A 22,049-nucleotide genomic window follows, 5' to 3' on the forward strand; every position below is an offset into this window, starting at 1 on the left:
ATGAGGTGGAGGAACTTGCTAAAACACTTCCTCCCACCGAAGAAGACGACGTTTGAGTGCCCAGACGGAGAGGGAGTCTCAGTAGAAGCACGAATCCGCAGCGATGTTCCGGGCCAAGACACTCCAAGTAAAGAGAGTGGGGATCCGACCTTGTGAAGCGACGTTCGCATGAAGAACAGGACATGAATCCCAGACATAGACGGAGGACTAAATGACAGAGGAACCGGAGCAGGAAGGAAGGACAAAGGGAATACAAATAAAATTCCCGTGATGCTTGTGCATCAAAACCCAACTGTGTGGAGAAAAGGACTGAAGGGCGATGCACGGGGCGGAGCTCAGGAGGGCGGGGCTATGGCCACGTGCAGTACACCGCGTACACATAAAAGAAGGATGAAATGTTGGTTTCTTTTTTACAAAAGTGCTCCGGTCCCGTCCCGAAGGACGGAATGTCCCGCAAGTATGGAGGAAAGGGGACAAGACATAGGAGTAATAGGGTTACAATGCTCATTAAAGGCACTATAAAAAAAAAACCTGCAAAATATGACCACCAAATGCAATCTGGAGCAAGTTCCTCTTAGGGGGATCTCTGCACAAGTGAAATTTAGCCCATCTCCTATTTCCACCACTGAGATGATAAAAATGGTCTCATCTATGAACCCTACTTCTTGTGCTGAAAATCTCTTTCCACCCAAAATTATTTTAGAGCACAAAGATCTTTTTGCCCCTTTTCTGACTAGGTTTGGAAATTCCTCTTTTAGGGACAGTCAGGTGCCCGCCTCCATCAAAACAGTTACTGTTAATCCTCTTCTGAAAAAAAAACTAATCTTGAGCCCAAGGAAAGCAGCAATCTTAGGCCAAATACTAATTGTAATTTCCTCCTGAAAATTATTGATCAGTTAGTCCCGCTGAAACTGCAAAATGTTGTCGAAAACAATTCCATCCTGCATTATAGACAATCTAGCTTTCAACCATCCTGAGACTGCTCTAGTTGACTTGCAGACCCATTTGATAATGCTGATGCTGCTCAACTTGTTGACAGCGTTCAACTTAGTGGACCACAATCTCCTCCACGGTACTCTCAGTAACTTGGGGCAATGCTCAGAGGAAGCCACTGGATGGTTTCACTCCCTTCTTACCACCAGGGAGTCAAGAGTCCAATGGGGCCAAGCCTGCTACCTCTCTGCTCCCATTTTATGTGTAGTACCGCAGGGGGGACTGTCTTTCACCTATCTTGTTTAACTTGTAAATTAGATCTTTGTTTGCTCCTGGAACACTGCAGTGTGAGGTTTACAAATTATGCAGACACCAAGGTGGTCATTAAGCTAATCAGGAACTATGTTCAAGACCTGGCCCCCCTGACCAGAGTGTATAATCAAATAGAATCTTGGATGTCTGCAAACTGGCTTTGTTTGAATGGAAACAAGACACAGCTTCTTCTGGTGGGATCTCAGCAGGCTCGGACCAAATTGAGCCCCAGCTACAAATCTTTCGAGTTAGGCTTAAACACCATCAATGTCCAAAAACTGGTCCAAACGTTGGGTGTGAAGATTGAATCCTCTCTCAATGCTGATGCCCACGTTAGCCAGCTGACCTCCACCTGTAATTATCATCTGCGCCCCTTTATTTCCCACAACAAAAAAACACTGTTGCTTGAGCAGCTTTTTTGTCCAGACTGGACTATTCCAACTCCTTAAACTCCTTACCGATTGGAGCTTCCTCAAGCAACCTGAAAAAATGTCAGATACTGCAGAATGATGCTGTACGTATATCCAAGAAGATGACAAGAAGATGCAACATTACCTAGTACAGAAGGGCTCTGCACTGGTTCCCAGTTAAAAAGCATATCCTCTTTAAAAGCGTTACCCTCGCTCACCGTTGCACCTTTGGAATTACCCCCACGTATTTAAAAGCTTGGGTTCCCTTGTACACTCCAAGTAGAACGCTGCGCTCTTCAACTCAGTCTCAGCTTCGTTGTCCAACTTTCAAGCGCACAAGGGGCATGGGAAGAGCCTTCCCAGTTAGAGCAGCTAAATCCTGGAACACTCTGCCCCCTGTTCTTCGGCAGGAAGTAAACCTTGGAATGTTTAGGAAAACTTTGAAAACTTTTCTGTTCAACTAGTTTCCAACTGGATTGATTCCCTGAATGATTACTTTCGATTGTTTTTGATGGTTGTCTTGTGTGTAGTTGTTGCGCCCCGATGCCCGTGGGCTGTTTGCGCGGTACAACAAATAAATGTCTTTGCGACTGACTTAGGCCTGAGACCAAATACCAATTAGACCAAGGTTATGGTCTTTGGCAACGGGGCACTTGCAAAGAGCCCATACAATTGATGGTTTGGGGAGGGGGCTGGGGAAGGAGAGCTGGAAAGGACTTAAGGAGTACAGATTCCTAGGAATCTCTATAAGGACAAATCTTTCCGGTGTCCACCTGGTGGATGACATTACCCAGAATGTCTGACAGAAGTGGCTTACCCTCAAAAAAATGATTGAATCCCAGGGAGGAAGATGTATTGAAGCTAAGATTCTGGTATACAAGACCTCAATCGTCCCTACAATGATGTAACCTTTAGAGGTCTTTCCATGGAGGTTAGTGGCTCCCTTGGGTAAGTTAGAGGGAAAGATACTCCGGTTGCTGTTGAACCTGCCGGCATGTACACCGATACAGGCGATTAGGCTTGAACTTGCACTACCCTCCCTTTTGACAACATGGTCACTCGCGTCCTGTAAATTCTGGGGGAGAATACAATATAAACTAGTCGGGGGGGGGGGGGGCGATTCTCTGTTGGCCCATTCGGTCCAACATGCTCTGAGATTTGCAAAGAGTGAGTGGTTCAAGAACCTAGATACCAGGGACAGAAGATGCATGGCTGACATTGTGGTGTCCCCAATCCAGGACTCTTGGCTCAGATTCAATCTGGCCAAGATATCAGCGAGAGCTTGAACTTTTGATGCCAATCAGGCCCTAACCCACTAAGGAACCTTGTGGGGTACTCCCACCAGGCATTTGTTCTGGGTGTGCCAAAGACATACTGAAGAAAATGGTGCAACCCGGCCTTTACTAGGTTCATCCTCTCATTGAGGCTCCAGACCCTCGCGGGCCTTGTAAATACAGAGGCGTCGGTGGGCATACCACATAAACATAGAATTTGCAGATTGTGTGCAACAAATATTGCATCTGCACACATATCCAAGTGCTGGAAGGAATATATGCGCGAGCTTACACTAAATTTGCTATGCCTTAATCTAATCAAATCTGGAGTTGTGTTTTTGCTGCCTCGCATGTATGGGAAATAGCCGCCAGTAAACTTTTGACAGTGCCGGCAATCCCATGAACTCGCTATATGAAATCAAACCAATTCTAATTTGTAATTCTTAGTATGTTTTAACATTAACTTTTATTATGGTCCTGTATGAATTTTAGTAGAGATTTTAGGGAACATGAATTTGGAAAGCAAAGTAAGAGACCATATTGGTTTTTAGATATTGCGGTTGTATTTGTATGTGTATATGATGGCGTTGTATTACTTTGTCATAGTGTGAAAAGGTTACAATGTAACCAAATGCACTTTAAATAAATAGAAAAATTAAAAAGTGCTAGGGAGGGAAAGGTGGAGTGGGAAGTGCAGGTGTTGTGAGGCCAAAGGACGAGTGCCGTGGGGGGCAAGTAAGCACAAGGAAAGAGGGGGAGGGGCGTGGTAGGACTGGGTGGAAGGGGGCCTGGGGCCCTGTAATACTCAGAGGGTACCAGGGAGGCAGTCATAAAGGAGGAGGAAGGAGTTAGCAGGTGAGAGGAGGAGAAAAGAAAGTCTTGAGGAGCTTCCAGAACTTAAGGAGATCTGGCTCAAGCCTGAGGGGCAGGAAGACTATTCCAGAGGGAGGCACCTGCAGAGGAGAGACTTCTACCCCCACTCTTCGCTTAGAGAAACTAACAATTCGTAAGGAGTTAGTTAACAGACCAAAGGACTCTAGTAGGAAGGTATTTAGGCAGAGAGAGAAGGATATAGCAGGATCCCAGACCCCAGAAAGCTTGTGAATGATGCAAAGGGTCTTGAATTTGATCCTAGCAACAATCCGGGAGCCAGTAGAAAGAAAAGGAGGGCTAGAGAGATGCGGTCCCTGGGCTTGAGGCCAAGTCTTGCAGTCCTATTCTGAATTTGTTGTAAGGGAGTGAATGGAGGAAGAAGAGAGATTAAGGAATAGGCTGTTACAGTAATCAAGCCTAGAAAGCTCCAGAGCTCTGGAGACCGTTTGAGGGAAGGTGAGTAAAGGACGATACCGCCGAGGAGGTGAAGTTGATAGTGGGCCTTCTGGGCATCTGTATTGATTACAGATACTGGTTTCAAGTCGTTAGAAAGTGTGTCCACTTTGTTCTTCAAATGCTACATGTGTTCTCAATAGCTTTAGCCACCTACGTGAACCTTGCACTTTGCTTCTAAGATCGGATATAAGTTACATTTTCTGTTGTGTTATCCAGTTTGTTGATGGAGTTACATCCTTTTTGCATACTATTAAGGACTTGATGTATATCTGAAGGGACTGGTACACGGGTGTCTGTTTGTAGAACTCTCTTCGGAGGGCACAGGCAAGGCACCCCCAGCACAGACTTGGCATAACTACCCATAGTGCCACAAAAGTATGAATTCAAAGATGCAGCGCTCTTCAAAGAGTTCGGGAAGGTGTTGCTCTGCAGCAGAATTTATGGTGATAAAATGGTCCAAGTGTCCCAATAGATTAAAGTATTACAGAAGGGTGTGTTAAAGGTGCTAATTCAGCGCCAGACAGGGGGACTCACCTACCAACTGCGAGAGTAAAGAAGGTGGACGCAGCTACACAGGCAATGCAAAGTATTTTTAGCCACAGACGCCCCGTACAAAGAGCTTCACCGAGAACGGGGGGTAGTGATGCAGTGGGTGTATACATAGTCCAAGATACTGTCCTATGTTTAGCTAAAAAGGGGAAGCATAAAAATAGCACCATCGTAAACACACGTAGTGGGAAATCCATCGGGCGGGCTGGAGCTGGGAAACCTCGATCTGAAACACGTGACCAATCCAACAGGGATCTACATACGGGGGTGCAGGCTTAAGCTACTCATCAAGAGAAAAACATCTTAACTAGAACAAGGTGATGTAATTACGGGGCAGTCAGCCAAACTAGCCGCCCTACACAGCAGCAGGAAGGGTGAGACTGTACCAGTGTGCCAGTCACATGACCGCCGATGCCAATCGGCAGGTGGCTATGAGAGAGGAACGCTGGACAGAGTGGTACCCCCAGGAACGCCAATCAGATGGTAAGATCATGAGCTCTGGGGAGGTGGCATGCCTCCAAAGTATCTATCACAGAGTTTGCAATGGGCATTATCTAATGGGTATCTTTTGAATGTCCCCTTTCCCACCGCTGCAGGGGTCTCAGTGTTCCATTGTCAATGGTGCTGACCAATAGCATCGTATTAAAGTTCCGGCGGTCAGCACAAATGTTACTTCAGTAATAAACTGTTCCCGGGGTGGGGTGTGGACAAATGTGGTATCACATGGAGAGCCATTGTAACAGGAAGCTATTAGAGCCTTTCCACTGTTCCGTTGGATTTGTGTTCACCTAGCGGTTATATACAGCATTGCTTCATGCACATTTGAGTATGTGGTTTTTATTATGCTCCAATTGGTGGATCCCGGACTACAAGGGTATGACTAATGCTACCACAGTATGTAAAATGCTGCAGATATTTTAGAACAGTTTCTTATAGGCTACAGAACCGGACTTACAACATGAATGTTCTGTGTTCGGTAAGAATTGATGCAGTCACACTGTGTGAGACTGCACACCACATATCTGCTTGGTATTAGGTAACCCACCCTTGGTATAGGTCTGTACTACACAAGTTGGTAGTGTGACTGAGCAGCCAGGCCTCTCTCAAGAGGGGTAAACGTGAGCTGTAGAGCTGTACAAATGAAATCCGTAAATACAAGTAGCCAGGGAACACTTACACTCAAGGTTTATGTTATAAATAGTTATTTAACATTCTGAGGTTGCAGAAAGGAAAGGTTAGGGAAGGAAGAAAGGTTAAACAGTTTCTCAGGATATGTGAGGACAACTAAATCCTCCAATGAAATCTTGATCAGCCTTTCCCAGCAGTAACCGTATACCCTAAGCTACCACCTATGAGGGACAAACAGTATCAAAGTCAATGGACTTGAAGAGTCTTCAGGGAGCCAGGACAGTCAAAGTCAACTGGGACACAGTCTATGAGTCTGTTGCACTTCTTAGTTCGAAAGTCTTGCAAAGTTAGAGAGTTTGTAGAAAATCACTTGTAGGGTCACAAACTGTAAAGCCTGAGGAAAAAGAGTTGGAATCAACACTAAAAAAGGTAGGCCAATGCAATTCCCAACTGAGAAGAGCACGGCAAAACAAGGCAATAAGGTAAGTACCCCAAGCCTAAACAGTAACTCTGGTTTGAAGAAGAGTGGTCCAGCTGGATTGTGTCTTGCTACAGTGGTGCAGACCCTTGTTCCTGAGCCTCAGTTGTGGGGACAAGAAGGAGGATGTCTGAAGGGCTCCTGCGGCAGTACTTGGGAGGTCGTATGCAGCTACGGCTATTTTCGGTTCAGCGGCACTTTGCAGTTTCAGCGCTTAGAAAACAGCACTGTTGCGGATCTTGGATACTGGTTGGACTCTCTTTGCTCCCTCGGTCCTGCACTCTGGTGAGGGGACTCTGGATATGGAGGTCCTGCTTTGGGATGGTCCTTAGGTGTCTCCTGGAGCTTCTAGACTGTTTCGTTCCGCGGCAGACCTTGCACTAGACTACGGACACTCAACCCCTGGCATTGGGTTCTTACAGCAACGAAGAAGCACAACCACTTGGGGATGGTGATCCAGTGGAGTTAATCTCTGGGTTAGTTGGCCCCACTAACCCAAGGAGAGAAGTCAGTCTGTCCGGAGCTTCTCCGTCGAGGTGAAAAAGGAGTTCAGCACAGCAGCAGGGCTCCATCAAGCAATTCAAAGGTCCAGGAGGTTGCAGCAAGCTTCGTTCACGGTTTCTCAGTCGGGTGTTTCTCCCAGCGGTCGACTCTGCCTCTAGGCCTAACTCCTACCTTTTAAGCACGTGAAAGGACGGCCAGCCAATAAGGACTAGTTGCATTCCTAGAGACAAAGGACAGGGGAGTTTCGAGACCCTCCCTCACATCCTGTCCTTCCAGACACAATGGGGCCAGAGGCAGGCTTCAGGGCAGAAGCCCGCCAAAGGCAAGACAAACAAAGGGCTCAAACCTGTCTCAATGCACAGAGTAAAACCCATGAAAGACCTCACAAACAGAATAGCAAAAAAAGAAGACAGTGGCCATTTTGACAAAATGGTCACCCATGGGTGCTGTACTGCAGCTGAGGGTTCAGCCTGCGGTAGAAAAGCACAATGGTAGGAGAAATTAAACCACTGCCACCAGCCATTTAAAGTAGTGAGGGTAACCTAAAAAGGTTACATGAGTAGGATAAGGGGATACTAGGTAACCTCCCAGCACTCCACATAAGATGGTGTGTGCTGTACCTACAAAGAGAAAAAGGTAAGTAAAGTCAATTTCATTTTACTATGCTTGGGAACTGTAGTTCACACAAGAAAGGGTATTTAAACCTTATGAGAAATCTAAAGGATTTCCCTGGGACACTGCACTGAAGGTGCTGTGTGTCACCAAACAAAAAGTAGATGCCTATGGAGTTTGTCAGACTTCAAAAACAGTGAAAACACAAAAATCCAAATCAGGTAAAAACACATGAGAGAGTGAGAAAAAGGTCTCACTCACTCCAGGGTTAAAATTAAAATGTCCCAAGTCCAGCAAAAGAGCGTGGGGTCTCTAAGGTTGAAGGGAATTAGCAGAGAAATGAGAATTCTCATCAACACTATGTTCCTGCCTTCACAATGTATAGGTTGCCAGAAGTATGTGTAAAACCCTTTCAGTCTGTACTTGTGAAGCAAAACTACCATACAAATTGAGAATCATGTCAGGTGCAAGGTTTTCCGATATATGGCATTGTTGCAATCTCCAGGGACGACCATAAATAGGCTGAACATTAAATCCAATTTATTTAATAAGGGCAACTGTAAGTGTATAGCTAGTAGTAACGTGTCCACCAGAACCTGCAGAGTTTTGATGTTTGGTGTTCTGTCTATACATATGCAGCTATATGTAATATATCGAGCCACTGAATCAAAAAGTAAGCACTTGGATCAAGAACACTATGTAGAACCTGCTAAAGCGAGTATGTACACGTCTGTCTTCGATTTGTACATACTGAGCTATAGGTAATAATTTGAGCCACTGTCGCTGAAAGTATTTTCATACAAGACTTATTTAACTGCTGGCTAAGCAATGATTAGACGGTCAACTTTCCATTCAGCAAAGCTGGTTAATCGTGGGTAATGGTTCTACACAAGAAAGAATGGGAACCCAACAAGGTTGGTCATGGCATGTGTTGACCCAAAGATGTCCCTGTGTAAAATTATGAACTCCCTCTAAACGACACTGAACATCTTTAAACAATTCAAAACGGTCTGGGCGTCATACTTCTGTTCAATTTGGAAAAATGTAAAACCGCAGTAGGATTATTTTTTAACCCTTATTACCAACTTTTTTTTGTGGTTCAGAGGAGGTGGCTTTTGACAGTTGCTTGACGGCTTGATGTATTTCAGAAAACGCTTTATCCACTTTTTTTACCTTCTCGTTGTTCATGATATTTATCTGCAAGGAAAATGGGAATGATATGATTTTTTACAATCGGCAGGAATCTTTAATAGTAAACCAAAACACTGGATTGGTAGTCGGAATTACTAATATATAACACAATGGAAGGGAGAGCTGAAGCGCAAAACGCTGGAAAACTAAATTAACGCTTCTGGTGCAACTAGGTATTTTCTTTTCTTTACCAATGTAAAACTCATCTTGCCCAAAGTGTTCTAGACGCAGCACAAGTTTGAATAAATATCAACTCGTCTCTTAAAATATTGTTAACAATCACTTTTATTGACTTTCATTTGCTTAATGCTCCGACCTTAAAATCAAGAACCAAGTGACATGTGTTGTATTCAGGCAAACTGTATCCAACTGGCTCTGGTTTGAGCATTAACAGAGCAAGAGTTTGATATAGCGTTTTTTTAAAAGCCTATCAGACGCTGGCTTATTTGAGATCTTGGGTAAACAAATCTGACCACAATATGGAGTGAACCAACAATAACCCATGGAAAGTGGACTCTGGAAACTTGAGGAAAACTATCTTCGATTCCGGAAGCACCTCAAGACCTTCCTCTTCACTTCTGCCTTCGCCCCTCCTCTCCCCTGCTGATCTGCTCTCTCTCGGCACTGTGCACCTGGCCCACCTTCTGACTTCTGGGCCCAGGTACCTGCTCACCTTGCCACCCATCCGCACTGCCTCGGGCAATCCCTTGCACTGGGGCCTGTATCTGTAACCATACAGCCCCCCACCCCTCTTCTTTCTTTCTGCACTTACCAGACTCACTTTGTCGGTCGCCTTAAACCTAGCACTTGCCACTTGCTGGCTGCACTACCACAGTTTGTTGCTTGTTATTATTTGTTATTTATCTTTTTCCTTTGCTCTGCACTTTCCACTTCACCCCCCCCTTCCATGCACTTTTCCACTTTTCCCTCTCTCATGCACTTGCACATTCTCAATGTAACTAGGCCTAGTAAAATTTTTGTGTTTGTTCTCCCTTGTTCCCCTCCCTTGTCTTGTCGCGCTCTGAAACACTGGTGTACGAGCGCGATATAAGCAAAATATCAATAAAGTCAGAAACTGGGTACTCGCCCAAGTTTGTATAATGTTGAAGTAGTTACTTAAAACTGATTGAATGTGTTTTTGCTGCTTTGACTTAGGATTCATGGCAAATGGTGCCAATGTCCATTGTTATTTCACAAGGTGAGAGCATGGAAGAGGTACAGGAACAAGTAGTCTAGTAGTCTATTTTTGTTTGTCCCAATTAAGTCTGACACTTAATTGTTTCCATTGTGGACACTAGCGCTGTGACTCCATAACTAGTTTCAACATCTGCATATACCAAAGGCGAGTATGTATATTTTCTTCAGGACTTGGATAAACAAGGAGTTGATTAATCCTCATTAGCATCTTGGGTCTCGTGACTTCAAATTGGTGTGAATAGTGGGACGGTCTTCCCTCATGGAGACCAGACTCCAGCGTAATCGCTTAAATTCGCGTAGAACGGATTTAATCTAAAATTTCTTAATCTTTTTACCCACTCTCCATCTCTCACCTACAGTGGGTTTCCTTTGATTACCTCTTGTGGTCCGTGGAGCGTGTGCACCCATCTCCCAGTCTTCTCCTGACGGAGAATCCCATTCGATCTAACCTAGATTCCTTTTTTAACATGAAGTGGAAGCATCTCTAAAATGTAATACATTCTTGAAGTCGTCATCATCTTGATTGTATTCACCTTTTCTCACAGGGCTAGATTTAAGTGCTGCCCATCTCTTCACATTTCGCTCAAATCGTTCCAGGGCGCATGACATATTCACAACCATCAGCTGATCTAAATCCTTTGTGATCCAGATAGCCAAATATTTCATATTAATCAGGCACCACTGAAAACCTCCATCAGCTAAACCTGATCTGAAACAGAGTGATATCGGTAAGGCTTTGGAATTCCTCCAGTTCACCTTACAGTTGAAACCTTGCCAAACAGGTCCAACATCTCCATTATAGCTGGAATTGAACTCTTGACATCTTGCACTACCAGCAGCAAGTCATCCGAATAAAACCACACCTTCTTTTCAGTTCCACCATAGTTAACGGTCTTGATTCTGCCCTTTCTCTGAAGGCTATAGCAAGCGGTTCCATTGCCAGGACAAAAAGTAGAGGTGACAAAACTGTCTTGTCTAGTTCCCCTCTTCAATTCAAAAGATTCGGAGATCTATCCGTTGGTAATTACTGCAGCTGTTGGCTTATGATAGAACAGTTTCACCCAACCAATCAATTCATCACCCAGGCCTAATCTTAATCCCCCAAGCCGGATCATATTAAGTTCTGGAAACTTAATAAGACTTTCCTTTTCTCCTCTTCCTTCCCTCTCCCCTCCCGTGTTAACTCTTCCTCTGATGCTGTGACTGGGTCCTGGTCCCTTCAGCGTCATACAGGGGCCAGACCACCCCATACCAGTCCCCCCCAGCATCCCTTGCCAGCACTTGCTCGGAGGCTCCCTTTCCCGGACTAGCCCAAACTGGTACCCCTGTCCACCACACTCCTCCTCCCTTCCCCCCTCTTCACCTGACACTTGTCGCCTTGGCCTACCCAGCATTTGCCCGCCCTCACCCCTGGGGGCACCCCAGTCCTGCACTTCTCACTCTATCCCCCTAGCCCCGCACTTACCCCTTGTCATGCACTTGCACCATAGGTTTGCCACAAGGGCAATATAACCGTTTTTTTTCCTCTACTTTTGTGATTTCCCATGTCCCTCAGCTGTCGACCAGTGCATGTGTGGCGCCTGGAAACACTTGTGTATAGGCGCCATACAAATGTTTAATAAATAAGCGGTAGGTCTAATCAATTAGATCAAAGGCCTTCTCTGCATCAAGAGAAAGAGCCACCACATCCTCCCTCAGTATACCCCCCTCCTGTAAGGTCAACAACAGCCATCTCACCATTGATAGATGGGTGCCTCCCCTACACAAAACCTGTTTGGTTAGGGTTGATCAATTTGGGGAGGATCTTTCTCCAGGCGTTGGGCCACTAGTTTGGCCAATATCTTCCCATCTGCGTTTATCAAACTAGTGAGTGTGAAGCTGGTGTCTTAAGACCTTGACAATATGTGGTGCTGGCAGGGCACCATCGGAGGATTTGAAAAAGGCTGAATACCATCAGGCTGCAGTTCATTTGGCTCACAAGCTTGTTGTGCAAGTAGAACAGGATGGGTACACTTATTGTTCAACCCTGCAGGTTCCCAGTAAAATGTAAAAGGTTGAGTTACTCTTTCTTTCTGCTCAGGTGGCTTCAATGGTAGTGCTTGAAGATTTGACTTTGGATACGATTTCAAGGTGCCATACTGGGGTGCATGACTCCCCCCCCCCCCCTTGTGGTACTTCTGGCGAGGGTCTGCATCTATGTTCAACATAAGCCTGTGATTAGTCATAGTTCCTGTGTAGTGCTAGGTCTGCTTTGGGCGTAGGGGGTGGGAACAAGTCTATAAAGGGCCCATCTCATTTTGGAATCTGTGTGATCCTTCTCTATGCTGTACTGAGCATTCACAAACTCCCAGAATGTGAATTCAACATTGTATCCCTGGAACTCCCCAACTAATCGCATGCCCTTTTTCAGTTTTGAAATGCCTTCCCTGATGTTCCAGCTGACGTTTTTTCAAATTTTTCAGTAAACTCTACTTGTGTCCAGTGTGTGGAAATGATGGCCTTTAAAGGGGAAAAGCAGCTTTTCTTTTTCACAATTAACAAAACAATGGGGAGGAAGTCAATGTATCGTTTTTCCCCTTGGGAGGTTGGCTAACACCTATTCATGCCCAGAACAGACACATCCAGCCGTGAACTACCAGGGAACACCCTTCAAAAAACGCACCAAAAAGGTCAGCCTCAGACCAGGGTGTTGCATACCAAAGGCCCTTTGAAGCTGCAGGCCTAGGAAAGGGGCGGGTTTGGGACAGTTAAACAGAAGGCGTAGTGGCAAAAGGTTCTGTCATCTTGTTTTTCTGTGGGCCTCTCTTTTGTTTCCTGTATCCTACACTTCCAGCAGAGTGAAGAACTTTGGGTATGATGATATAAGGCAAATGTCACCTTGTTTCCTTTACAGAGATTGGACCCCTTAAAGCAGGCTTGCTTTCATCCAATCCCCTGTATATGTTTACCTTTATAAAGAAGGGGTGTCCCGCTCCTTTGAACCTCTGCAAAAAGAACTGAAGAATGTGTATAGACCCTGATGGGAAAGCAGTCATTTCCAAAGTTCTCCAATTGTGCAGTGAAGCCAGGTATTCCAAGGAAGTGGAAAGCGCTGCTCCCTGGCCACCCCCCAGGGCACATTGGGGGTGGCCAGCTGTTGGGCAAAAGCCTGCACTCTCTGCCAGCTGCACCAGTAGCCAGGCTCCTCACTGGAGGTGAAGAACTCCTTCAGATGCCAGCTAACTTCTCCCGGTGGGAGCGAATTGAAAATGACTACTCTTGTCCCGAGCCCCTGGTTTGGGACTCAAAGCACCAGAATAAGCCGAGTAGCTGGATTCCTGCATTCAGCAGCATTGAACCCAAACTGATCATGTTTGAATGCCGTCAAACCATCAGAACCTGCAGTCCTGCCTTTGACGCTTCTTTGAACTTAGAACCGCTGTGTGGCTGCATCAAACCAAACCGCTGCTGTATCACACCAACTGAACGCATCACCTGCTGCGGCTCTGAAAAGTAGCTCACCACTGTGGAAGCCTTTGTACAGCCACATCTCGAACAGTGCCTCGAACCACCAGCATATTAGTAATTGACATAAGCTTGACCATTGAATCGACCCAGCTGGGCCTCATTGACCAGCCTCTCTCAAACACAGCATCTGCATAAACATACACTTCTAACCTGACATGATGCAGTCTGGCTAACCACAACCTGCTGCCTACAAACCTGGTTCGACCGACACGCACAGCACTGAGAAGGCAGGTTCAATATCAAGTGACTTTAGAACAGATTCAGGCACTTTTGGAAAGTCCAGTCCCTATGGTCCACTTTTGGGAGCCTAGAGACCGATAAGCCACCCATTTGTACACTACTAAGATGTTTCTTTGTGTGTATCACTGCCCAATTCGTGTCTTTCACACCTGCTACATTTTACATTGTGCATACCGTGTATTCTTTCCACAAGGATGGGTTTTTGTTAGTTTTTTCCAGTAGAGTATTGCATATGGTGTTTAATTAAAGCATATATATTCTATAGAACCATGATTGGACATTCTTTTATTTTGGATTGTTTGGGTTACTATTGTTATCACAGCCACACACACACCTTAAGTGTATAGCCCACCCTACATTACCACAAAAGACAAAGGAGGTATGTATATCTCTTGATTGTGCCTTTTTCACCTTTATGGTTGGGATAACGGTTAGTTTGTGGTAGTGTCCATTCTAAGGAGGCAGTTTAGACACTACTCATCCTTGTTCTCATGCACAGCAGTAGGCATTTGATTACAGATGCTTGCTGTGAGATTGCTGTACTGGTAGCATCTTCCGCAGGTGTTCCCTCACACCGATCTGTTGCCCCTTTTTCAGGTTTTTCGGCATGTCATGCATGTAGGAAGTCCATTTTAACTCGGACCATACTGAATGCACTTTATATTACAAATGACAAACATTAACATATCAGTAAGAGGGTTTGCTTTAGTCAGAAAATAACTTGTGCAACAGTTTGGAAGACTTACATTATTCCATACCTTCTGATGTATCTACACATTGGATGCCTCCCAAACTACCCATGTCCATGATGGCCAGTACCCTCTCCTGGAAAGGCATCTGCTTCAGCGTGTGGAGGACCCACCACCTGTTTCATTGGGATGTTTCTTGACCTCCGGGACCGTCTTTTTTTTTAATTAATATAGTGTGTTATAGTTACAAAAAAGGAACTTTTCACACTTAAAAATTAAAATTCAAGTTCAATTACATCCTTTAGAAAATGGATCTAAACTTCTTGTAATACAAATGCATAAAAACAGCTCAAACATACACAACAATAACACATAACATAAGCACATAAAATACGGACATTAAAAATTACCTAGCTCTTATATTAAAGTATCTAGCCAAAAATAAAACGTACACCAAAAGACCTCTGTAATTAGTGGATGGTAAAGCGCCTGTTCTAAACCTCTTAATAACAAACAAAGAAATACTTTGACCGCACTAGATGTTCAGTTTATATCATTATCATAGTCCTTCATTTTTCGGAGAAGTTCATCTTCGATTTTAACTAGTAATCTGGCAGGACCTTCTCCCAAACTCTTCGGCAACTAGTTTGGGAGCAGCAACTGCATTTACTTGCAAGAGGATCTTCTGCGTATGGACAAGGTGGTGTGATGGGCACAAGACCCAAATAGTTGAGGCTCCAGCTGCAGGACTCTAGCAACTAGCAGCTCCAACTTTCTTGATAAAATTGAGCTTTTCCTCTTTCTGCACACCAGGCAGCCATTTTGCATTGAACTGAGTGTTTTCACCATTGTACAACACTGTTACCACAAGATTGGCTCCTCTGTTCACTGATTTCGGCACTCCTTGCAATCATTTGGTCCAACCCTCCTTGCAATCATTTGGTCCAACCCTTCCCAAGTGCATCAGAAATTGGCATTTTATGTATTTTAGTAAATGTTGAAAAAGTGTAGCTTTGCAGTGCAAACACTACCAAAGTGCATTATTTGTTTATTTCTTGAATTACTGAACAGCCTCAGTATAAAGGAGATTGGAGGGCGGCCTTTGACGACCATCTACTCTCACCCACTAAACACAATCTGTTCAATATATTAGGAATCGCTCTGTTGGGACAACGGGACGTTACTGCCCAGTACAGCTTGACACACTAGGCAATATTGCAATGAGCATCATAGAAAAAATGTCTATTGTGATAATGTTTTGGGTGTGAAACAAAGACGGGTGCAAGAGCGTAGAGCCATCTTTAAAAAATTAAAACACTTTTACCACCATGAAAATAGGCAGCCGTTGATGTAGAAGGGAGGAAGGATTGAGGCTTGTATCTGCTTAGTTACATGCTTTCCATAATGCACCAAGTCAAAAAATAGGGCGTCGGCAGGGGTGTTCTTGTCATCCTATCCCTATCCCACGTGTATAGGTACCCATGATCTCATGTGTTGACATCCTGACAAGTGACAAGAAAACAAGTGTTGCATGTACGGTAACTCATAGGTTGGTACCGAATTACAGCGACTTGCCCCAACTACCCCATTTAACATGGGTGTGTTAAATTGCCCCTTTTGTTCCTCAACAGTTTTCCTTGCCCAGAATGTGTTTGGATCATATGCTGGTGGCCGCTGTGTACCTCTTTAGTATATTGGTAGTCACTTGCTACCTGAGCAGGAGCAAAATAATGGAGTCGTCGAAACCTGGTCATATTCTTTTTAGTGCTTCTTTGTGGGGTTTTTATCATGGGACCAACCATTTTGCCATTCTGCCTTTGGGTTCTGGTTAGTGCTTTCAAAGCCTCCTCTGTGTGAATGGGATCAATTTCTGACAGGGCAAGAGTCATACAAACAGCTCAATTAACATCCCTGTGTGTGCGCACCATTGAAAATGGGATTTAGCTGGTTATTCTTGAATGGATTTGCCCTACCTGTGTAGATCCTTAACCACTGATGAAAACAAACTTATTGATCTGTAACACTGCCTTTCCAACATGGGTATCACATAATGTACATACGACCAGCACACCCAAATCTGCCTTGCAACCACAACATTTGAGGACATATCCGCTTCCTCACTTTTGCAGAGCTACAGTCCACGTGACAGCACTGACAAGCTATCGCAAAATACCCCCGGCCCCTCCACTGCATCCTTCCCCCTCTGTTTGTAGCATTCATTTCCCATCCTCTTATCTTCCCATTGCTCTTTTTCTTTCCTTCAGCTGGCAACAGATCCATTTCTACGATCCAACATGGCAGCGTGCACAAAAAAACAACGTAACAAATGTGTAATACAAATTAATAATTAAGCATAAGTAAACAAAATAGTGAGCTACACTTTATGCAGTCTGCCAGGGACAGCACAAAGTTACAGCTTAAATGTTAAGGCACAGAAAACGTCTTACTGGTATAGGCATGCACATCATAGAGGCATATTTACATACTGTGAATACAAACAGTACTGCATGCAGTATAACTAAATGGCTTGAAATATACTGAAATATACTGACCTTTTTAAGATTGGATGTAACTGGTTTTGCTTTATTTTTTGCTTTCAATGTTTTGCTGTTTGCCACATGGAATACGCTTTTTGGCTTCTGTCCTTTGGTCTTGTTTTTAGCCATTGCCTCTGGATTTAAAAAAAGATCAAACTTAGATATGTCATCAAAAACAATTGTGCACCTGGTTACAGTCATTAAATGTACACACTTCAATGCTTGCCTGCCAGCACAATGCCTACATACAATAGACCTCTTTCTATGTTACTGCAGTATTTACACATATTTCTACCAAATACCAGATTTACAACTTTCCACTTGTTGGGATAACCTTTTTGTGTACCATTTTGTAGAGCAGTGGGGGCGGAGGGTACACAGCAGGGTGGGAAAACACATACAACTGATGAAGAATGTTAGCCAATAAGATAGCTCGGATGGTTGAGCACTCGTTGCTGCAATCTGTGTGTGAGCTGTAGGTTGCCGGTTTGAATTCTGGCAAGGGCAACGTAGCCTTTCATTCTTTCGAGGTCGATGAAGGAGTACCGACTTTGGTTTGGTGACAATTGTGATAAATATGTTCTATGTACAGAGCTTTGCCAAAAGCGCTATATAAATAATCATTTGACCATTAGATTAGATATATAATTTAGCATGGTGTCCTTGTCTCTCTGCACTGTTGTATCATAACATTGGCATACCATTAGGTAGTAATAGTTCCAGGAAATGAGGACTTTCATTAAACCTCAAAAGACAATTCTGCTATCGAACCGCAAAACACACAATACAATTCATGTTGGCTTTACTATGTAATTGGCTAGGATTTTGTGATTTCAACATTTAAATATATACAGGAGAGATCAAATGGCTAGACCTTTGAGAAATAATGAAAGGTGTATTCTGTGACAATGCAGAAATCTGCAAAATAGTAATGATTTCCATACAGTTTTTGCACACTTCTGCTGGATGTCACATACATTTTACTCTCTTGCAAAGGAGAAGAGTCCTTTTTACTCTCTTAAAATCACATTTACTCTCAAAGTTAAAAATTAGGGAGTAAAATACTCCCACTTCAAAATCTTATCTGGAGCACTGGCTGCAAGAGACCCATATTAAGCTGCGGGACAAAAACAAACTGAGCATAAAGGGGTATGACCTGCTGGGGCAGTCCAACGCTCAGTACAAAAAGGCAGGAGTCCTGATTGTGGCACGTAAATAAGTCAGAATATCCACCTTCACGGAACGCTAATGGATAAGGCGGGGAGGCACTTGTTTGCAAGGGTAACGATAGACGGGCTTCGCTGCACGTTAGCAACTATATATGCGCCAAACACGGGGCAAGACGGATTTCTGAGGGAAAAATTGGGAAATTGGAGGGATGTGCGGAGGGGGAAATTATTCTGGGGGGGTGTCTTAAAGGCATGGTCTAGTAAAAAATGTTATTGTCCCTACGGGTCGGCCATTTTTTTTTAAGCCTAAGTGGCTCGATTTTAGAAAACTTTCCTATGGACCTTACCCGAGTTTTCGTCCATTAAACGCACGCAAAAACAAGCATCAGGGAGCCGCCATTTTCTGATAATCCTATCTTTTCCCCCATCGCACTGGCTGACCCGCTTTTACGGCACTAAATCAATTCCCCCACCCCTGAGCCTGTCATCAGCAGACTCGTACCGCCCATTTCCCAACGCCAAAGCATGTCTCGTGTCAACATTCGCTGCGCTGTGTTTTAGAGACGAACATACTCCATTGAACTATCCTTGCAAGCAAATAGTTTCTGATCGGCCGTAATAAATAAAATGAGTAATATTAATGAAGTTCGGCTAGCGAGACTAATTATAATTTTTTTGTTTTCATAACAGGTATTTGATTCCATTCTGCCACTGCCATCTGTTTGAGACACCGGCGGATGGATTCTACAGCAGACACCTGCAGCTTTGTGTCAACAACTGGAGCACGATCACCATATTATGGGACGATCGCCAAGGGCCCACATGCCCTTACGCTGTATTAGTGGCTAGAAGCAACATATCAACCTTTAGGATGGACTAGTGCCTAGTTGATGGAACAGCCTTGCGGTTCACCGTGCTTCCAAAGTGATTCTTTTTACGAAAATGAACACCCTGTGTACCATAAAGGAACAGCGCGTGACTCAAGATGAAACGGAACAGTTATTACGGATACAGATAAATGACTTTCGGAGTTCATATGGCAATTGCTGAATATTCTCTAAACATTGAATGTCAAATAAATGTACTTTACCAAATGTACCGTGTTGCTGTTTCATTTTAAAGTACAGTTTCATATTCCGAATTGTGGCGCGCTGTGTTGTGAGTTGATCTGTGTTGGTTTCCGGGTTCTGTGTGGAGTCGCGCAGAAGACGACTGGGCGCGTTTGCCTACGCAGCACAGTAACATCACGGAGAGAGGCGGGGAATATGAATGTTTTGATAATGTCAGGCTCAGGGGCGGGGGAATTGATTTAGTGCGGCAAAAGCAGGTCAGCCAGGGCGATGGGGGAAAAGATAGGATTATCAGAAAATGGCGGCTCCCTGGTGCTTGTTTTCGCGTGCGTTTAATGGACGAAAACTCGGGTAAGGTCCATAGGAAAGTTTTCTAAAATCGAGCCACTTAGGCTTAAAAAAAACATGGCCGACCCGTAGGGACAATAAAATGTTTTACTAGACCATGCCTTTAAATATGGCGTGGCAACAGACTATAGATAGGAGCTCGGGGGAGATCAGGGGCTGGGGGCGCCCTCGAAATGACTCCGACAGTTAATAAGCTATTTGATGCTGGTAGATGTGTGGAGAGAGCGCAAGGCTCAACAACGTGGCTTCACCCACTATTCGCATGTTTATGACTCAATGTCACGAATAAGATTACTTCTGGGTGACGGCAGGACTGTTGGGGAAAATTTCGAACATAGAAGTTGGGCAGATATCGATCTCTGACCATGCCCCCTTGATGTTGAAAGTGAAACTGCCACACAGGCATACGGGACTTTGGAGATGGAGGCTTCCGTCTCCAAAGTCCCCCTGTATCTTCCCCCTGATTTCTCTCCCATACTGGGAGAAGAAATCAGGGGGAAGATACAGGAGTTTCTAGCCATCAATGATACGGGTGAGGTAAAGCTGGGAGTTGTATGGGACACCCTGAAGGCGGTCATAAGGGGGCAATTTATTGAAAACAAAGCGACTAAAGTCAAGCAGAGGCAGGCTTGGGAAAGAGAGTTGGAAGTGAAACTATGCCATACAAAGGGAATGTGCGAAAAATCCGACACTTTATTTGAGAAGGGCCATGAGGCACGTGCAGGGACAGTTAGATGCCTTACGCATGAAAAAAGTGGAAATGAGTCTTCTGAGCCTCAGACACTGGTACTACGCTAAAGCCAATAGAGCAGATAAACTACTCGCGAGACAACTACGTGCACAGCAACAGATGGGGTTGATCAGGGCACTTTATAATAAACAGGGGGAAAGGCTCTCCACAACCACTGAAATAGGAGAGGAGTTCAGAGCCTTCTATAAAGATCTGTACTCCACCGAGAGGCCAAATGGGGACGATCAGGACAGCTATCTAGACTCTCGCCCACTACCACGAATATCCAAAAAAGATAGGCACTTGCTGGACGGCGACATAAGGGAGGAGGAGGTGCACCAAGCCCCGGGGCCTGACGGCTTCACTGCGACCTTCTACAAGAAATACGCAGAGGATTTGATTCCTTTCTTAACCAAATTGTACAACTCATTTAGATAAGAGGGTAATGCGTCTCCGACCATGAATGAGGCGAAGGATGTTGTTTTTCATAAAGCAGAGAAGGACCCGACCTCCGCGAGCTTGTACCGTCCAATAGCCTTGATAAATCAGGACGCTAAAATCTATACTAAAATTCTTGCCTTTAGACTATCTCTGTTGCTTCCCGAATTGATCCATGAGGATCAATCTGGTTTCATTCCGGGAAGGCAGACTCATGATAACTTGAGGCGCATGGCACACTTGGTGGAGAAAGTGGGTATACACGGCATCCCCGCGTCTCTCTTAGCGGTCGATGCCGAAAAGGCATTCGGCCGGGTGGAATGGTCAATGCTATTTAAAACATTAGAGCAAATGGGATTTGGAGACAGCTTCCTCAAGATGATCAAAGCAAGCTATAATACTCCCTCGGTCAGGATAGCCGTCAACGGGGAGATCACTGACAGGGTAGATCTCTCCCGAGGCACCAAACAGGGATGTCCCGTCACCGTTATTGTTCGCCATTTCCCCTAGAGCCACTGTTAACAAGAATACGGGAGTCGAGTGCGATAGAGGGGATAGTGATGGCAGGGAGGCAGCATAAAGTGGTCGCTTATGGTGATGATCTTTTGCTGATCATGGGGGATCCTGCCCGCACTCTTCCGGTGGTGATTAAGGAGTTAGAAGAGTACGGGGCATAAGCGGGTCTAAAAATAAATAGGAGCAAGTCAGAGTTTCTCCCGCTGGCGGGGGACATGGGGGAGATGAAGAGAGACACTGCGACACTGGGGTTGAGTTGTGCGGATAAAAGGCATAAAATATCTGGGGATCTCCCTGATGAAGGGGGTGGTTTGCATGTACAGGGCGAACTTCCCAGAGCTGCTAGGGGAAATTAAGTGGGACTTTGAAAGGTGGGAACCACTGGTGGTATCGTGGTTGGGGCGGGTGGCCGTGATTAAAATGTCCATACTACCGAAGCTATTATATTATTTCCAAGCCTGCCCAACAAAAATCCCCAGTTCATTTCCTTTATATGGAGGAAGAAGGAGGATCTCGAGGGCGGTGTTAACAGCCCCGGTGGAAAAAGGGGGCGGGGTTAGCCCTCCCGCACCTCTATAAGTACTATCAGGCGGCGCAGCTTTGGGTGCTCAAAGAGTGGTTGGGGGAGGTGCAGCAGAAGGTGTGAGCTGTTCAGGACAGGGCGGTAGCAAGAACGCCCCTGCGGGAACTCCTGTGGAAGGATAAACGGCATGGGCACGTTAACTTGCGACTGAGTGCGGTAATGAAAGCCCCCCTCGGAGTGTGGGATGAACTGACGAAGTGTGGTGTATTGTCAACGGTGCCGGGTACCTTCACCCCCATGTTTGGGAATCCAGACTTCCACCCGGGAATGGGGAAGCGTGCATACAGAGACTGAGAACTAGCTGG

The 22,049-nt window shown here is 45.0% G+C and overlaps 1 protein-coding gene across 1 annotated transcript in view; it reads right to left on the minus strand.

Moving 5' to 3' along the window:
• Positions 1-22,049, minus strand: part of RBIS (ribosomal biogenesis factor) — a 146,494-nt gene that overhangs the window by 120,478 nt on the left and 3,967 nt on the right. Inside the window, exons 2-3 of the mRNA XM_069621290.1 lie at positions 16,906-17,024; positions 8,616-8,726 (exon numbers count right to left, since the gene is read on the minus strand). Coding sequence (XP_069477391.1) covers positions 8,616-8,726; positions 16,906-17,024 — 230 coding nt within the window. The remainder of the gene's footprint in view (positions 1-8,615; positions 8,727-16,905; positions 17,025-22,049) is intronic.

Source organism: Ambystoma mexicanum, chromosome 5q (assembly GCF_040938575.1).
Source record: "Ambystoma mexicanum isolate Mex_15411 chromosome 5q, UKY_AmexF1_1, whole genome shotgun sequence".
Classification (NCBI taxonomy): Eukaryota; Metazoa; Chordata; class Amphibia; order Caudata; family Ambystomatidae; genus Ambystoma; species Ambystoma mexicanum.